Below are 18,574 nucleotides of genomic sequence, written 5' to 3' on the forward strand. Positions count from 1 at the left end.
ACATGTTTAAAGCTGAAGCTAAATAGATTCTCAAATTCTTCATGTCCTGATATACGTGTGGAAAAACAAGAGGTTTTGAATTTGAAATTTAAAGAGTCAAAGCAGATTGATGTTTTAAATTCTATAATAGAAACTCAGTTGCTGAGTGATAAGAATGAGGTGACAAATCTAGTTAACGATAGTGATGGTTTAGTAATGAATGGTTTAAGAACCAACACATTATAGTGTCCCCAATTAATCTAGATCTGGTAAAAGGTGTGGATTTGGATGTAGTTATAATGAATATGGAGAAGGTCTCTAAAAATGTTAATTTTCTTTAGAAATCTTTGGTGGTGAAAGTTTTTGGGAGAGAAGTTCCATTCTCTCTTTGTAGCATTGAGTTAAGGCGTCAATGGAATAGATTTGGGAGTTTTCATATCACTTCATTGGGCCTTGACTAGATTTTGTGTTCATTTCATTCTTCTAAAGTTATGGAAGAAGTGCTTAGTGGAGGTCCTTGGTATGTGGGAGGACACATAATAGGAATGGATAAAATGACATCTCATTTTTCTCCAACATCATTGAAAGGATTATCCTCACCAATTTGGATTTGATTACCACATTTCCCTTTACATTGTTGGGATGAGACTAATGTTACTAAGATTATCTCAAAGATAGGAGTACCATTGTTATTAGATGGGAAAATGTTTAAATGGGGTAGACGTGAAATTTTGACTGTAAATTAACTCAAGGAGTTTGGAATGAAGGTTTATATGGGAAATTTTTTCAGAGAGTTGAAGATGAAAAAGTTCTTTTTGTTTCAAATGTGACAAGATAGGTCACAAAATTGAAAGTTGCATGGATGTGATTAAAGATGTGGTAAACAAGACTCAAAATGAAGTTGGGGGAAATATTTCAAAGGTTCTGATAACAAGTTTAGATAAGAATTTCATGGATAAAATAGACATTGCAGGTTTTCAAAGGTCTTATGTCCCTTGGATACATGTGAAGTTTAAGAAAAATAGAATAATGAAGAATATTCATAATCAGAAATTAGATTTTCAGCCTGAGGTTGTAGATCCCGAGAATAATATGGCAGCTATGGATGTTCCTTCAGAAAATAAGTTTAAATTGTTGTCTCAAGTTTTTGCCGAGGAATTGTCAAGATTGGATGCTGAGGAGCTAGTTAAGCAATCCAAATATCACAAGATAACTTAGATTTTGAAGTCTAGATTTTGGAAGTCAAAATTCTAGAGTCTGGCTTGTCCAAAGATGCAGTTGTTGTTGATGAAGTTCCTATTCAATTAGAAGACGGAGAGATTGATTAAGATGCTGAAAACTATGTTGTGGATAAAGGTTTGGATACAAAAACAAATCATAATGAGTATCTCCATGGAGACAAGGTTGTTGATTTATCATTACCAGGTGGAAGCAAGGAAAAAAATGTTAACTCTGGGACTGATTTAAGTGAAGAAGTTGTTGAAAATATAGTGAGAAGTTCCCCAAATTCAGAAGATGGATAATTGGATTTGGCTTCTAATTTTGCTTGTAAGGAGAAGGTGAAAGATATTGAAGGTTTGATTGAAGTAGAGACTGATCTAGTTGGTGAAGGAGGTACGGGCAGCTCTCAAGATCCTGAAAATTTGAAGCAGATGATTACTCCTTTGTCCAAAATTGGTAAAGTGAATAATAGAGAAGCTTTGTTTGAAGATGGAAAATTCTAACTCCCTTCCAAATCAATTCATCATAAGAAAAAGTTTAACAAAGATTCAAATTTGTTTGATCCTATTAAAGGGAGCCTTAGAGGAAGGGAGGCGAGCACTCTTGGTGGAAGCATTGGAGCCACTATAGTATTTAACCCATGAAATGAGTGGGGAAAGTGAAGTTCAAGATTAGTTGGTGGATTGATTGAACATGGTGGAGTTTCTAAAGGGCAGAACTTGTGGAGGCGTCAAGATCATTGTTCATTTCTTGATGGATTTCTCTTGCTTTCTTTTCATTTCTTTTATTCTATTTAGCAATCTTTTTTTTTTCTATATTTATTTTAAGCATAGGTTGGTATTTCGAAAAGGGAACTAGAATAATGAAATTTAAGAATCATTTTATCTCTTATTTTTTACTCAATTGAGAAATCTGGGATACTAATCAACCATTTTGGTTGTTTTATCTTTGATATCCCCTCCACCCCTATGGGTTTAAAATGATAAGTAGAGGGTCTTATTTTCATTATGACATTTCCTGTTTTCTTAATATTTTCATTATGCTTCATTTGCTTTCTAATAAGGCCTCATTTTACTCTGTTCTGAAGGGAGTGCCTAGTACTTTCTTTCTACTTTGTAAAAGTTTCTATTTTTAATTTTAATGCTATATGCATTTTCTCAAAAGAGAATAAATCTCGGACATACTCAGCTTAAATTTAAAATCAAATAAAATACATTAAAAAAATTTATTCATTGAAAAAGTCCAATTTTTACTAAACTCCACAATAATATTTATATTATACTCGAATTTCACATCCATCTTTTAAAATATTAAAATAGCGGAGAAGACTCACAGTAGAAAAGGGTTATGAAATGAATATGATTTCATATTGCTCTAATTACTTATTTCCTATTAATTTTCACTAATTAAATATCAATAATTATTATATTATTCTATCCATTATTTTCTTATTATAATTTTTTAAGTTATATCACCTTATCAAATAATCTGATATGTTATTTAATTTTAAAAAAAAACAATTCGGAATTCTTTGGTTATTTAGAGTCCACAAAGGCAGTGTAATCAATTGATAATCACATTGCCTTCATTTGGTCGTCTGTCATTTAAACTTAATTAAATCAAATTACTATATTTAGTTCTTTATTAATTTGACCGGCGTGCCCAATGCTCTACGGTATTTCCTAGACTGCAGTCATGTGACTAAAGCAGCTTCTTAGTACTGTTTGGGACAACTTTGTTATTATTTTTTAAGAAAATTTTTTATAATAAATTTTTTATATTAAAATACTGATTTAAAAAATAATAAGAAAGTTATCTTAAATGAAAGGCTTTATTGTTTTGCTCAACCACTATTTTAGTTTGGCTACTATTCATTTTCATTTTTTTTTTTCTAAAAATCTTCTTTTTACAACAGCTCTAAAACGTTATATTCTTTATTATAATTTTACAAAGAAATAACAAAGTTATTCCAAAGAAAGTCTAAATTGGTTAATACAAAATTCATATTCATTGCATCCATTAATATATTAAAATCAATAAATCTTGGATAATGTCTGTATCTCCTTTCGGGTTTTTTGAGGAGAAATTATTCTGTGCGGAGGACGAACGCAGCACTACTTCCAGAGGTAAATCAGGTGCAGTCATGTCAGCGATACGGAGCCCCAGCACCGAGCGGTACCGTGCCGCAGCACTAAGCAAAGGGGAGACTGAAGACTTACAGAAAACAAAGAATAGAGGAAAACAGAGTAAAGAAAGCTAGAGCTTATGAATTCATTTTCTTCAATAAGTAACTGTTTACAACAAACATGTATATATAGAGTAGTTTGTTGGAGACACGTGGCACATGTAAGTGGGCACTGTAATGGTAGACAATGCCATGTGCTGAGAACGCCTGGAGAGTATGAAAGTGGTAGACAATGCCATGTGCTGAGAATGCCTGGAGAGTGTGAGATAGCTCGATTCGGTTACTGACTATCATGCCCCGTCAAACAGATGATGGGAGCTCAGTAATAAGTTTGCTAGAGAGAAGCTTAAACCGAGCAATAGATAAAGCCTTGGTGAATACATCAGTCAGCTGATCATGTGTACTAATATGATGCACTAGAATCTGATTTTTGTGAATACAATCCCGTATAAAATGGCAATCGACTTCGATATGCTTGGTACGAGCATGTAATACGGGATTATGAGCTAATGCTATAGCAGAAGTATTGGCACAATAAACTGCAGTAGGCATAGATGGCGGAGCAGAAAAATCAGTAAGTAAACGACGTAACCATATAATTTCAGAGGTCGTAGTAGTAAGAGCGCGATATTCAGCCTCAGTAAACGAGCGAGCGAAAGTTTGCTGCTTTTTAACCTGCCAGAAAATCAAGGATTTGCCTAAGAAATGGCAATTACCAGACACTGATTTCCTATCTAAACAATCTCCAGCCAAATCAGAATCAGTGTAGCTGTGCAATGTAAGAGAATCACGGTATAATGTTAAGCCATGATGAAGTGTTCCTTGAATGTAGCGTAAGAGCCTTTTAAGAAGATCAAAATGACTGTTCAGCGGACGATGCATATGTAAGCAAATTTGCTGTACTGAAAATGCAATATCAGGACTGGTAAGGGTCAAATACTGTAATGAACCCGCCAATTGCCTGTAAAGTACCATATTTGAAAATTCACCAGAGTCTTTGGATAACGAGAGCTTCTTAGGAGAAGAAGGAGTGATAACAGGCTTACAATTTTGCATACCAGCTTGCAATAAAATGGTTCGAGCATACTTAGCTTGATGTAAATGAACACCGTAAACAATTGGAGTCACATGTATACCAAGAAATTGGGACAGAGAACCAAGGTTTTGCATCAAGAATTTGCTATGGAGAGCAGCCATAAGACGAGTAATAGTGGATTGATCATTGCCTGTCAACAATATATCGTCTACATATATAAGAATATAGAGACGCACAGTACCGGAATGATATGTTAAGAGAGACGGATCAGCCAAGCTAAACTGAAACCCAAAATCCTGCAGGTGAGCTGACAAGGTGGCATACCACTGACGTGGAGACTGTTTCAAGCCATATATGGCTTTCTTGAGGCGACACACATGATGTGGATAAAGAACATCATGGAAACCGGGTGGTTGTTTCATTAAAACTGTGTCCGAGAGATGCCCATGAAGAAAGGCATTAGATATGTCTAATTGTGTAGTAGGCCACTGGTGATGAAGAGCCACAAGAAGAAATACCCGCAGCGTTGGCATTTTAGCCACAGGACTAAACGTTTCCTGATAATCAAACCCGGTCCTTAATGCGATAACCAGTAGAAGAAAAGGAAACATGACATGAGTTGTCAAGAGTAAGATGATGAACTGAAAGTAAGTTAAATGAGAGATTCGGAACATGATGAAGAGAGGAAAGTTGCAGATTACCTGCCGGAGTTGGAAGGAGCCCTTTACCGGTATTGTGAATAGGAAGAGTTTGGCCATTTCCCATGATGACTTGACTAGAACCAGTATATGGTTGAGAGGCTTGAATGTAGCTAGGATCGGACGTAAGATGAGAAGAAGCTCCAGTATCTAGATACCATTCAAGTGAATTGAGAGAAGAATCTGGCGTGAACAGAGTAGAAGACTGTTCGGTATTATACTGAGAATAATGGCGATACCAACACTTCACAGCTGAGTGACTCAATTTACCACAAATCTGGCATGTGACAGAAGATCTCGGAATACGGCCTCCACGAGTAGACGGCACATGTGATTGCGGTGGTCTAGAGCTGGAGGAAGAACGGCCGCGAAATGAGTTTGATCATCCTCGACCCCGCGTTCTTGGTGCAGCAAGAGCAGTAGATTGACCCGATAACTGAAGAGAACTGAGATGACGGGTGACTTCATGAGCTAAGTTAAGCTCCTCACTACACAATAAGGTGTAGAGATCATCCAATGACAATGGTTGGAGATTTGTGCGAATTGCAGTTTTAAATGCCTGATATGAGGTGGGCAGACCATTTAATGTGTGATGAATAATATCCTCAGAATCAATCGAAGCACTAGCTGCAGCGAGAGAATCGACGATGGATTTAATCTTGAGAAGATACTGAGCCATGGTTTGATCTTTCATCGCACACTGAGATAACTCGTTTTTCAGTTGACTGATCCACGAACGAGTTGATGACTGGAGTCGTCGAGCAATTGTTGTCCAAATGTAACGACAAGACATATGGAAGTAATGCTGGTGAAATAACGGAATATAGAGCAGCTACTAAGTTTTGATCAATCAAAACCCAAGCAGCATATTGAGGATTAGAACTGGAAACACCAGCGGAATTTGAAATCAGTTTGTCAAGACAAGAAGACGATCCATCTAAAAAACCTTCAAAACCATTCGCACGAAACAGTTTAAGAACTTGAGATCTCCATATAGGATGATTTTCGACTGTTAATGGAGTTGCAACAATGTTCTTGATATTTGCCATCAAGAATTTTATCTGTGCAGGAATCGGAGTGTTGTCTATAAGAGAGACGACGACATCGAAGGTGGCCGATTCAGGAAAGGGAGATACAGTAGAGGAGCTCATGATAAATTGAAGAAGAGCAGGACTTCAGAAACGAAAAAGCTGCTCTGATATCATGAAGACTTACAGAAAACAAAGAATAGAGGAAAACAGAGTAAAGAAAGCTAGAGCTTATGAATTCATTTTCTTCAGTAACTGTGTACAGTAAACATGTATATATAGAGTAGTTTGTTGGAGACACATGGCACATGTAACAAAGCTCTGGTCGTTCTAAATTTATCCTCTTATACATTTGTCTAAGTCGTCGTTTTATTAAAGTTGGAGTCATTCGAATCGGTAGCTAAGTCATTTTTCTAAGTCGATTTGTTGCGTAGCATTAGTTGAACGACTACTGCTAGTAGACTGTATCATTCACTATTTAATGAACAAGGTTTTAAAATATAGATAGAACATTAAATTATTTTATTTCTTTATTCGTATTTGGTAAAAATCAAATATGTTAATATATTTTATTTAATAGTTTTAGCCTTAGAAGATTCATAATGTTTATTGGTATCAAAAATATAAACGGGTTTTTATTATAAGACTTTATATTTATATCATACTAGAGTACAAATAAAAAAAAGAAAAAAAATGAAAAGCTCATAAAAATATGGAATGACAGAGATCATTTAATTTTCTTCATAATGAAATTAAGATTTCGTTTGAGATGCTTCTTTTTTTTTTTGCTTTCTAAAATATTTTTTAGTACAAAAATTTTTATACTAAAAAGTTATTTTAAAAAGCAATAAAAAAGCTGTCCTAAATAAAATCTAAATAGACTTTAAATTTATTCAGTTGATGCTTCAATAAACTTTTCTCAAGCGAAATTGTGATAAAGAAATCACAGACCAACAGCCAGTCCTGGATTTATCTATAAAAAATTATTTTAAGAAAAAAATTTAAAATCAATCAGAACTTCTCCAAATAAATATTTGAGCTTATTTTAACAAGGGTTTGAATCATGAGAAATTCTTCAAATTTTAATCAATAAAATGGAAGATTACATAGTATTGATGTTAACAAATTTTCTATCATATCAAATAATGATATTTTACAATAAAAAATATAAACATATCAAAAAAATTTAAATCTCTCAAAAAATAAAATAGGAAAATTTTCAAAAGAACATTTAAAAAAAAATGCACATGATCATCCAACAAAAAAGAGACCAAAATATTAAGAAAAATTGTTAAAAAAAAGGATAATTATCCCAAATAAAGAAAAAAGCACATCTTTTTTTTGTTATTTCTTGGCAAACTTCCTTCATCATCATCTCCACATCATCGCACCATGAATATATCATTGAATCAATTATTATCTCTTGTATGGACAACACCAAATGTGTAAGATTGTTGCATGCTAGAAATTTTGAGACAGTAGAGTGCGTATTTTATGCCTCAACATTATATAATGATTTATTACGTACAACTAAAAGTAGTAAGACCAGAGATTCTTATACGTGGAAAATCAGCAAAGGGAAAAAATATGGGGCCTAGTCAAGTTGTAAAATCCACTAGATATTAAATGATACAAAGATCCCTCTTTCTTCACTATTGAAGAAGAGGGAGAGTAAAGAAATCAAGTATGATAGTTAATACCCAACAACAACGGTAAATCTTACAGAAAGTAAATGCCTACAATTTACTTTTATACCCAACAACATGGTTAAATATTATCAATACTCTAGTGATGGTGGAGATTTTTTATGCTCATCCTTAGTAGCGATGGTAATTGTCAGCGGCAATAGCGAGTGGTGGTCGTCAATGATGATGGCTAAAAGTATAAGAGAGTTCTTTCTAGCTCTCCATATCCATCCTCCTTTCCTCATGTGATGAATGTGAGCCTATTTATTGGTTTTCGGCAATGGCATGCTCCATAAATTAAGACTGCTTCATTAGACAATCTATATCGATTCCATCAGCTATAGAACTTTCATCAAGCATTTAAGTACCTTAATGATTTTAGAATTGGGTAATATTGGGCTTGTTGGATTTGTCTCATCAAATTGCTCAATTCACTTAAAAGAATACCATTTTTTAAGATTGTTTCATTGTCCAATTAATGATTTGAAGCTTTCAAATATACTTAAATCCCTTTATTTGGGTTCAATTAGGCTTGGATTGGACCGATTTTGATATCATTGGGTTTGTCTTGTCAAGAAACTTAGTTTGTCTGAAAGTTCACTGAGATCGGAGCTCAAATGGTCCCAAAGTTAATTTTGAAAGTTTTCAATTCAAATATTCCTTAAGATTAATGTTTGATTAAGGTGTTTTTGGTGACGTATCATTTGCCTCCCTAATTTTAGATACCTAACTCGTGAAGTCCAAAAATATATGCTTGATTCGAAAATATTATGACAAAAATTTATAGTTTTTTTATAATTAAAAGGTACGACCGCTCCTTGGACATTAACATGGACCTCCCCTCAGAGCCATGAACCAAATAAAACTTTCTTAACTATGATTTAATCTTTCCATTAACTCGATGCATTGATCCAATAAAAACATTTTGATGAATTTTGCTCAAAAATATTTTAAATTATTCAAAAATGGCTGGAGAGGCTCTGTTGAACTTTTAAAGCATCAAAATTGAGTCCATAATATCAAAAAATTACCAGGAGCCCAAAAACTTTGGAATAGGACATTTCAGGCCAGAAATAAGGCTCGGATTGGACTGAGCCAGCATGGGCGGCCAACAGAAGTAATATAGGTGGCCTACACATGCATATTATACAGGTGACGTGCACATTGGCATGCATTTTGGCATAGTTAGATCAGCGCCGCTCGACACATAATGGGGTGTCATTTGGTAATTTTCTTAAGAATTTTTTTTTTGTTAAGATTTTTTTTAAAGATCTCTCTCTCTCTCTCTCTCTCTCTCTCTCTCTCTTAAAAGATATTCTTTTTTAAATTTAAAGTAATGTAACTCCACCCATCAATTCATGTAGCTGCTTTTCTTAATGTTTCATAATATTCTTATTCAATGTTATGAAACTCTTCTTCTACTTCTTAAAGTATAAATACCCCTTTATGTGAGGAGGGATGTGCATCACTCCTCTCTAATCTTCTCTTTCTCTTATTCTTTTTATATTGGAGGCATTTCACTATCTTGAATATGTTGCATCTCCTATCAAACTCCATTTCCCCATTTTGTGTTGAAGAAGTTTCTCTTGTGCCCAATCTTTCTCTTCTCTTCTCATTCTTACATTGGAGTCATTCCATGATTACAAAAACTTATTGTATCACTGAATGTAGAAATCATATTGATGACAGTACTTCAGCACATTAAGTTTTATATTTAAATACTTGTACAAATCATATATATATATATATATATAAGCTTGTTGTTTTCTTTCAATTTATTTGATGTAATGAATATTCCATCTTTATGCAAGAATAATTATGATTTATAAACTTGCCCCTAGAAGAAATTAAGTCATTTATATTGATGACAATACTTCAGCACGTCCTTCGCACTTCGATAATTCCTAAGGCTGCTGATTGTGTTCACATCACTCCCCTTCTTTCATTTGCCACCTATTACATTTTAGCACATCGTGAATTCAATGCTACCGACCTGAACTTTCGCTACATCGACCATTTACTACCATTGGGGATCCAGGTCATAGGAGGAAGCTAAATCTAGCCCTAGGACATATCATTTCTTATGTCTTAGAATCAAAATATAACCTCCAATATCCTGCTCCACCAAACCTCCAACCTACTTTCTACTCTAACATTTTCTTTCAAACTCTTCACAGTACTCATCTCCACCCAGGGGACGGGGAAGCTCAGGCGGAGGAAGAGGAGGCTCCTGCACCTGTTTCACTTCGCCAACACTCTCAGCTGGATTAGCTAGTGGAACGCTTTGACTAGTGGGAGGCTCATTTTGACACGTACGTTGTTGCTCAAGAGCAGCAACATGCTGAGGACTTAGCCCATTTTAACACCTACATTGCACACCAGTAGCAGCAACATGACCAGGACATAGCCTGATTTCGTGCACAGTTTGCTACACTATCGAGCTACTTTTAATAGCCACCTCCACCACCACCTCCTCCTTCAGATGATCAGGAGCCGTCATTTTACTAGTTGTTCTTTTTAAGTTTTTTTTGTTGCTGTAGTTTCTTTCTATTTTTCTATTGTTTAGTTTTCTACCTTATTTATGTTCTACTTTCCTCTTACTTTTTATGATGTCAAAAGGGGGAGTAGTTATTTTAGTTTATTCCAATTTGTTCTAGTTTGTTATGTTATGTTGATTAGTTGAACTATTGAAATTATATTTTGTTTCCTTACTCATTTAAAAACTGCTATGAAGTGTTTCAATTAAAATGTGTGTTTGCCATCATCATCAAAAAAGAGGAGATTGTTGAGAATCTGTTTTCATGGATTATAATTTTAATGATAGCAAACACTCTTGTTTCTCTACAACTGCCTTTCCTACTGACATTTCAGGTCCACAAGATTAAACGTCAATTGAAACCAGCTCAAGATTGAGTAGACTAAGTCTGAGTCACTTTGTACACTTTGCCCTTTTGAGTCTATTATAAAAGGTGTGGCTCCTGATGCTAATTAATATTACACACACACACCTTGGGAGAATTTCTGACTATTTCTTATATTTTACTATTTTTGATAATATCATCCGGGACGATATTTATATCGGCCTAGACAATCAATTCAAAAATAGAAACCCTAATCAGGGCATCATGGTTAAGGCAATCGTCATTAAGCCGATCGGCATGGATGATATTGTATCGGTCGGGACGATAGGCTCAAATCAGAAAGAATCAACTGTGAGATCTATTTAGGCATTAGTTATTTTTGGACATCAGCATGGACGATGTAGCATAATTATGTCTAAATTGATCAGGTGATTAGGAAAAGTAATTAAGGCTGATTGCACGATCACATCGGCATGGCTGATTGTAGGATCAGCCGGGACGATGTCGTGGACGATTGACATCGGCCAACTTCTATTCAGGGCGATGTTTAGGATGATTTTACTCAGATTTGAACTAATCGTCCAGGATGATATCCTATCAGCCTGGACGATATGACCAAAAATTGTCTAATCGCCCCAAACCAACTGGGCTGATTGAGCGAAATTTACACTGATCAGCCAGGCCGGTACCCATATCGACCTGGACGATAAAGTTGGTTTGTATAAAATAAGAGCTTTTCCGAAGCTCTTCTATTTAAAATCTCTTATTCTACCTTAGAGGTGATCTTTTGCTGCTATCTTGACCTGAGAAAGCCTAGAGGAGAGGGAGAGAGAGGGAGAGAGAGAGAGCGAACTTTGTGAGGGGGAGCTTGTGAGGGAGTTTCACAAGTGTTACTCCAAGCATTATTCCACTTCTTCTTCTTCCACTATAGTCTCTTGTCCTTAGTGGGTTGAGAGAGGTTTTCTTCAGCAATCAATCAAGATTCTCTGTCTGCTTCAGGAAGAAGCAAATGGAGTTGGGTTCTCTGCCTTGCCGGGGTCGGCAGAAAGAACTTTTTGTGAGGGCTTCTCCGCCTTGTTGTGGGAGAAAAAAAAGAGTCACGGTCTTTAGTGCAATACCCGGAGGGCACCTCTTGGGAGTGGACGTAGGTCGAGTTGACCGAACCACTATAAATTTCTGTGTCCTTTTACTACTACTTTCCACATTTATTCTTCTGCACTTTGATTTTCATTGTGGTGATTTTTGTTTGAGTTTGGTGATTATGTTTTGATCAAAATAATTTTTAAAATACCAATTCACCCCCCTCTTGGTTAGCCTTGGGCTAGTTCATAAGGGCTTAACATCCCTAACGAACTTTCAAAACTATGTAGTTGGATATCAACGATCATACTTGATTTCATATCCTCTCTTTCTTCTCCGATAGTAAAGAAGGGAAGATCTTTGTATCATTTACTATCTAGTAAATTTTGCAACAGGACTAGGCCTCTTTTTTGAGTTTTTCAGGTAAAAATTTCTTTGGTCCTGCTACTTTTATCTTTTCATGTTGCATCTTTATACACTACTAAGACCTGCAACACATACTCTATAGACTCAAATCTAAAAAAAAATTATGGTCCACTTACTTTTTTTTTTGCTCTTAAAAATAAGTTTCTCAATCATAATTTTACTATACTTTTACTGTTTTCGAGATATAAAATTATATTTTTAAGTTTAAAAATGTAAAAAAAAAAAAGATAGAAAATCATTGTGTGTGTGTATATATATATATATATATAATTATATTATTTTTTATTATTCTTTTATATCATAAAAAGAAGAAAACTATCCTATACACGCGCAGATCTACAGTGAGGGCTCTGGGGGCACAGGCCCCATTGACCCAAAAATAAAAATTAGTTTATTTTAAATTGCATTAATATAATTATTAATACACATAAGATTAAATTTAAATTTTAAAACTAATCCCCTGTTTCTGCTCCGCCTCCACGGCTCCACCTAATTTTTTTTCTAACGTTGGAACTTGGCATTATGCTTTTATCTCTCCTCATTATCTCTCCCCTCTCTCTCTTTAATCTCTCCCAACCCCGCCTCTCTCTCTCTCTCTGTCCTGCCAATGTTTGTTTAATTTTTTGGAGAGGAATTAATAAATTTTTAAAATAAATTTAAGTAAAATAATTAGTTTAATTATATTAACTTTATAATTTTATATTATTTATAATTTTTTTACTAATTGTGAACCATTATGTCTAATTAATTTAATAAAAATAATTTAGAATTAACAAACAATTAATTTAAACTTTTGATAGATTATGACCTTGTACTAATTTAAATTCAATCAATCTAAGTATAGTTCAAAATTAAGACCTAATTTAATTAATTCAAATAAAATATCTTAGTATAAAAGTAATCTATTTGAACTCAATTTATTAATTACCATTGGAGAAATATTAATTTTTAATAAATAATAAGATATATAATGATATATCTATTTTTTAATTGAAATGCATATAATTTTAGATGTATTTTTTATAATTTTTCATTAAAAATATGACTCATGATTTGTGTTAACAATGAATAAAAAATGGTATTTTAAGAGTAATTTAATGACTTAATTAATTTGTGCCCCCATACAATTTTTTTTTTTATCTCCGCCCCTGATCCTATATAAACCATAATTAACATTTTTTTTATAAAAATGATTATAAAGCAATTGTTAATGACAAAGGAGTTGAAAAGTTGTTTTTCTTTTTTGGAATTTTGAGCCAATTAAATGCAAACTCATAGACACATCACACAAGTAAGCCACGAACCCAAGGCCTCTTTGTCGTTAGCAAAAGCTCTAAACCAATTGATCAAGGTGAGCATTTAGTTGGATTTTTTATTTATATTTATGCAAGCTCACCATAGAAGTATTGTTTTGGAGTTTTGGCTATCAATTTATAGGCCTTAGGTTCGATGCTTGCGTATGTGTTAATCTATGAAATTGTTCTAATTAGCTGAAAAGTCCCCCCAAAAAAAAACTAATATTTATTTTTTTTCGATATTAATTTTTACATTATTCAAATCGCAGTCGCTTATAAGTTTCTTTAATTACAAAACGTTTGTTTAAGGAGATGAAACTTCTTCATTAGTAACCAAAAAATAAATCTATTAAGCTTTTTTTGGTCGGCAGCGCTTGGTTAGGGAAGCTTCCTTTTCGCTGGCTTCGTAGTGCTTAAATGCTGAACTACTTTTTCCTCTCGCTGATAAAGAAAGCAAGAGCAAGGTTGTATTATGCTCATGTAAAAGAATAATTTTAAGATCATGAATTCGGTCATACATTTTATGATTTATTAACAATTATTCTAAAAAATATAATCTATTTATTTAATATATAATGTGAAAATATACATTTATTATTGTTATTTTTAATAATTCTTAATTTTTATGATTTTAGATATAGAAACACATTACACGATAAGTGTGAAATATTATGCAATTACATACTTGTGACATTATATGAGTATGAATATTGTATACTATTTAAAGCCTATTATCGAAGATTTAAAACTTCTAACAACAATAAGAACATGAAATCTTGCTAACTGAGGTCAGCTCCATAAAAAATTTGTACTGAGATATCGTATATATAATTAATGGAATGAGCTTTAAAATATTTGATTAATTAGTATAATTAAAAATTATCATATATAATACTAATTTTAATATAAATTAAAAATTTTAAATTTATTTATATATGTTATATCAAAATATCTGGAATTAATTTTTTTCAATTGTGCATAATATGCAGAACTAAATAAAATATGGTCACCGATCTTAAAATAAATAAATAAATAAATTAAAACTTATTGAAATGGGTATTCAACCCGTAAAACCCGCGGGTAAACCAATGAAAAGTCGATTGTACGAGTAAACACACGTGGCACAATTCTCGGCCCACCTACGCGTAGTCCGGTACTCTCAGTATTGAAAATGGGCCCACATGTGCGGCCCAAAACTCTCTCCTCTTCCTGGGAACAATTGGTGGGTCCAAGTCTCCGTGTGTTTTTCTCCAAGCCCAACTATAAAATCCCTATCCTTTCACCCAACTCTACCACTAGTTCTCTCCACTGCTCTGTTCCATTTCTTATTTTCTGGTCTGCTTTCTTCATCTCAATCTCTTAACTTCAAGATGACGACCGTTGTGTTGCCGGAAGAGGTGATGATACAGATGCCGATACCGCCGCCGGCGATAGCTGCCGGATCTTATCCGCCTCCTCGAAGCGCCGTTTCCATCGCGAACTACAAGAAACTTATGTGTCATGTCGATCAACTTAGCAAAACATGCAGAGCATCATCTTGGTTGGAATCCATGAAAGAATCATCTCCAACTTATTTAAGCGCGGACAGCGATTGGAAAGTAAGTAGATTCCTGTCAATCTAAGGTCTACTTTTTAGCAAGATTTAATTAGGGCAAAAGGTTTCATCTCTGTTATTTGGAGCAGAGGAGGCACCCCTCGGCATTGAGCAAGTTCGACGAGATAACGGCGGCGTCCATGGGGAAGAAGATTGTCGTGTTTCTTGACTACGATGGGACTCTTTCTCCTATCGTTGAGGATCCGGATTCTGCTTTCATGACTGCATCGGTGTGTTTCTTGCCATATTCTGCTGATCTCTTGTGCCTGGGATTTCGATTATTTCTATTGACTTTAGGTTTTTGGATTTTGTTGTATTTCAGATGAGAGCTGCGGTGAAAGGTGTGGCCAAATATTTTCCTACTGCTATTGTGACCGGGAGGTGCATAGATAAGGTACATTGCTGTATTCCCTTTTGCAAATATTATGGATGTAGGGATTTTTGATATTTTAGGGTTCTTGTTTGTGTATTTTTTATGTTGTATTTTAGTTGATTTTTCTTCTTGTTCGCTGCTTAGGTGTTTAACTTTGTGAAATTAGAAGAGTTATTCTATGCGGGAAGCCACGGTATGGATATCAAAGGACCTACCAAATGCCCTAAGCACATAAAAGCTCAGGTTATTGGGCATTTGCCATAATATAATATTTCCTTTTTAAATATCTAATCTTACTGAATAGTTTTAATTATTTGAATATTTTAGTGACGTCTTCTTCTTCTTCTTTTTCTTGTGTTCTAGGCAAAATCAATACTTTTTCAACCAGCAAATGAGTTCTTACCAATGATTAATGAGGTGTGTGAAGTTACTGATTAATATATCTTTTCAATTTAGAAGATTACATTAGAAAGTCTTATCTTTCAACTACTGTTTAATTAATTTTATCTCATCTCTTAATCAAAAGGTCTACAACTTACTTTTGGAGAAAACCAAATTAATCCCTGGTTGCAAAGTCGAGAACAACAGATTCTGCTTATCAGTTCATTTTCGATGCGTGGAGGAAAAGGTAAAAAAGATCTTGAACATGATCATGCTTCTTGTTATACAGAAAATGCCCTGAAAATGAGATAAATGTGAACAATATGTTTAGATTTTTTATAAAAATTTCTTTCTTCAACTTTTTATCAGAGATGGAGTGGACTTATTGAGGAAGTTAGATCTGTGCTTGCAAACTATCCAAATCTCCGATTAACTCAAGGAAGAAAGGTATGTATTTTAGATTTTTAGTTCGCTTATTTTCAACAATTGAAATTTAAATATAACCTATACATCGCTCCTGTATATGTGATGGGACATGAGCAAAACTTTTTTCAAGAAAAAAAAAAAATTAATGGACAACAACAACAACCACCTTAATTTAATATTAATTGGCTTAATTGTTGACTTTTCAAATTTTATTATTGATCAATTGATACAAATATAAACAGACGCTTATCATTTTATTTATGAAATGAAATTTAGCAGAACTAAAAATGTTATAGATATCTTAAAATTATCGTATTAAAATAATATACAGAGATTAAATATTATGTAAATATTTATTGTTTTTATAAAGTACAAAACGCGTTTTCTTTGACTGGAAATTTTCTTTTCTTATTGCTTTTAATAGTATAGACGGCCATGACCTTGACTTGCACATAATTTTTGACCTCACAGGTATTAGAGATTCGCCCTACAATTGAATGGAACAAAGGCAAGGCGATTGAATTCTTATTAGAAAATCTTGGTAAGCTTTGACAGATTTCCAGCAAACGCTTTTCCTCATAACTTTTATTACTTTCTTATGGCATCATTTGAGGCAGCTCTTTTTATTACTTTCCGAAATTTTTATACTCAAAAGCTCTTTCAAAAAAACATTAAAAAAAATTCTTCCAGAAGAAGCCTAAGTCATTAGCCATCAAATGTGACCATAAATGTAATTAATACTTGTCCTGCTTTTTCCCAGGATTTGACAATTGTGAAGACATTTTACCGATCTATATAGGGGATGACCGCACCGATGAAGATGCATTTAAGGTACATAAATGAAGAAGACAAGTTACAATATTTAATATTCTCTCAATCAAAGTTGACTGTTAAAGTTCAAATCTGTGTCAGGTTTTGCGTGACAGACAACAAGGATTTGGTATTTTAGTTTCTAAATTTCCTAAGGAAACTAATGCCACATACTCCCTTAAAGAGCCTTCTGAGGCAAGTAACAGTCCACTGTTTATATATGAAAAATGGATTATGATTGATAGGTTAATTAACTTCAATTATTCTTATGAATTAAACAGGTCAAAGATTTTCTGCTTCGATTAGCTGAGTGGAAAAGATTTTCTCAGAGGGACAGGTTGAAGTTGTAAGTAAATACGACAATTAGTATGGACAAGGCTTCATCTGTTAATAATCCTCTTTTTTGTGGGATTTCCATGGGGGCTTAAAGCTGAGCGTATATAATATTGTAACACTTATGCACCCCATAAGAGAAGCTAGTAGAAGCTTTTGTCTTGTAATTATCTTATAGCCAAGAAAGGAGAAATGAAGTAATGTTTCCCTTGTTAAATTAACTATGTTCTTCGCCCTTAACATATGCTGATCGTAAAACCTTCTGTCCTGGTATACTTTATTTACCATGTGCTGCTGCCTTTTTATGCTGAGATACTATGATGAGTTGTATTGTAAGGTATAATTTCGTAGGATTGTTGGTGTTATTGAGTCTAGTTTTCTATATAGGAATTCAAAGCAATCATTCAACAAGTGATGATTGCTTATCGGTGATCTTATCTTTCCAGTTTTTTTATTATTATTATTTGGAAATTTGAAAGCATTTAATCAAATTCTATTAAGTAAAAAAATTTTCAAACTAATCAACCTTAATTTTAGTCCGGCTGTCTCTCATTAGGTGATAAAAGCATATTAAATTCTTTGAGAAGTTGAGGCATCAAATGTGTTGCGGACTAGAATATAAGCGGCAATAGAGGTTTAATTCTACATTTTAACGTTGCACAGATATCTAGCCTTCAAATAGAGAACACAAGATTTTTTTACTTGAAAATTTCTGGAAAGGGAAAAACCATGAGGCATAGCCTAGTTGAAAAAATTTCGCTAGAATTTGAGTTGAGTACAGTGGACTGACTCGTCCTTGAGGACGATCATATTACAAATGTCAACTGTATGGTTGAAGTTTAATGTCAAATGTGGCGTCACTTGGAAGTTAGGGCGTCAGTTAGAAGTCCGGCAGTGACTTGGCGGAACTCTGGCGTCAGTTGTTGTTCTTGGGGAGTTCAGACCCTTAGGTGGTGTTCCGGTGGAATTCAAACCCTTAGGTGGTGGTCTGGTGAAGTTCACGCCCCTAGGTGGTGGTCCGGCGGAGTTCAGGCCCCCCGGTGGTGGTCCGGCGGAGTTCAGGCCCTCAAGTGGTGGTCCGGTGGAGTTCAGGCACTCAGGTGGTGGTCCGGCAAAGTTCAAGCCCTCAAGTGGTGGTCCGGCAGAGCAACGATGTCAGGTGG

At 34.2% G+C, this 18,574-nt stretch overlaps 2 protein-coding genes across 2 annotated transcripts; one reads left to right on the top strand and one right to left on the bottom strand.

Moving 5' to 3' along the window:
* Window positions 1-3,685: 3,685 nt before the first annotated feature.
* Window positions 3,686-4,954, bottom strand: LOC110106744 (uncharacterized mitochondrial protein AtMg00810-like). Its single transcript, XM_020836726.1, has one exon. It carries the CDS (start codon window positions 4,952-4,954, stop codon window positions 3,686-3,688), a length of 1,269 nt encoding a protein of 422 aa, XP_020692385.1.
* Window positions 4,955-14,794: 9,840 nt separating this feature from the next.
* Window positions 14,795-17,684, top strand: LOC110106743 (probable trehalose-phosphate phosphatase 6). Its single transcript, XM_020836725.2, has 11 exons — window positions 14,795-15,092; window positions 15,178-15,318; window positions 15,411-15,482; window positions 15,606-15,704; window positions 15,825-15,878; window positions 15,988-16,089; window positions 16,212-16,289; window positions 16,740-16,809; window positions 17,029-17,099; window positions 17,181-17,273; window positions 17,360-17,684. Exons 1-11 carry the CDS (start codon window positions 14,865-14,867, stop codon window positions 17,426-17,428), a joined length of 1,077 nt encoding a protein of 358 aa, XP_020692384.1. The 5' UTR covers window positions 14,795-14,864; the 3' UTR covers window positions 17,429-17,684.
* The last annotated feature ends 890 nt before the right edge of the window (window positions 17,685-18,574 follow it).

The sequence above is a fragment of the Dendrobium catenatum genome, unplaced genomic scaffold, assembly GCF_001605985.2.
Source record: "Dendrobium catenatum unplaced genomic scaffold, ASM160598v2 fragScaff_scaffold_125, whole genome shotgun sequence".
Lineage (NCBI taxonomy): Eukaryota > Viridiplantae > Streptophyta > Magnoliopsida > Asparagales > Orchidaceae > Dendrobium > Dendrobium catenatum.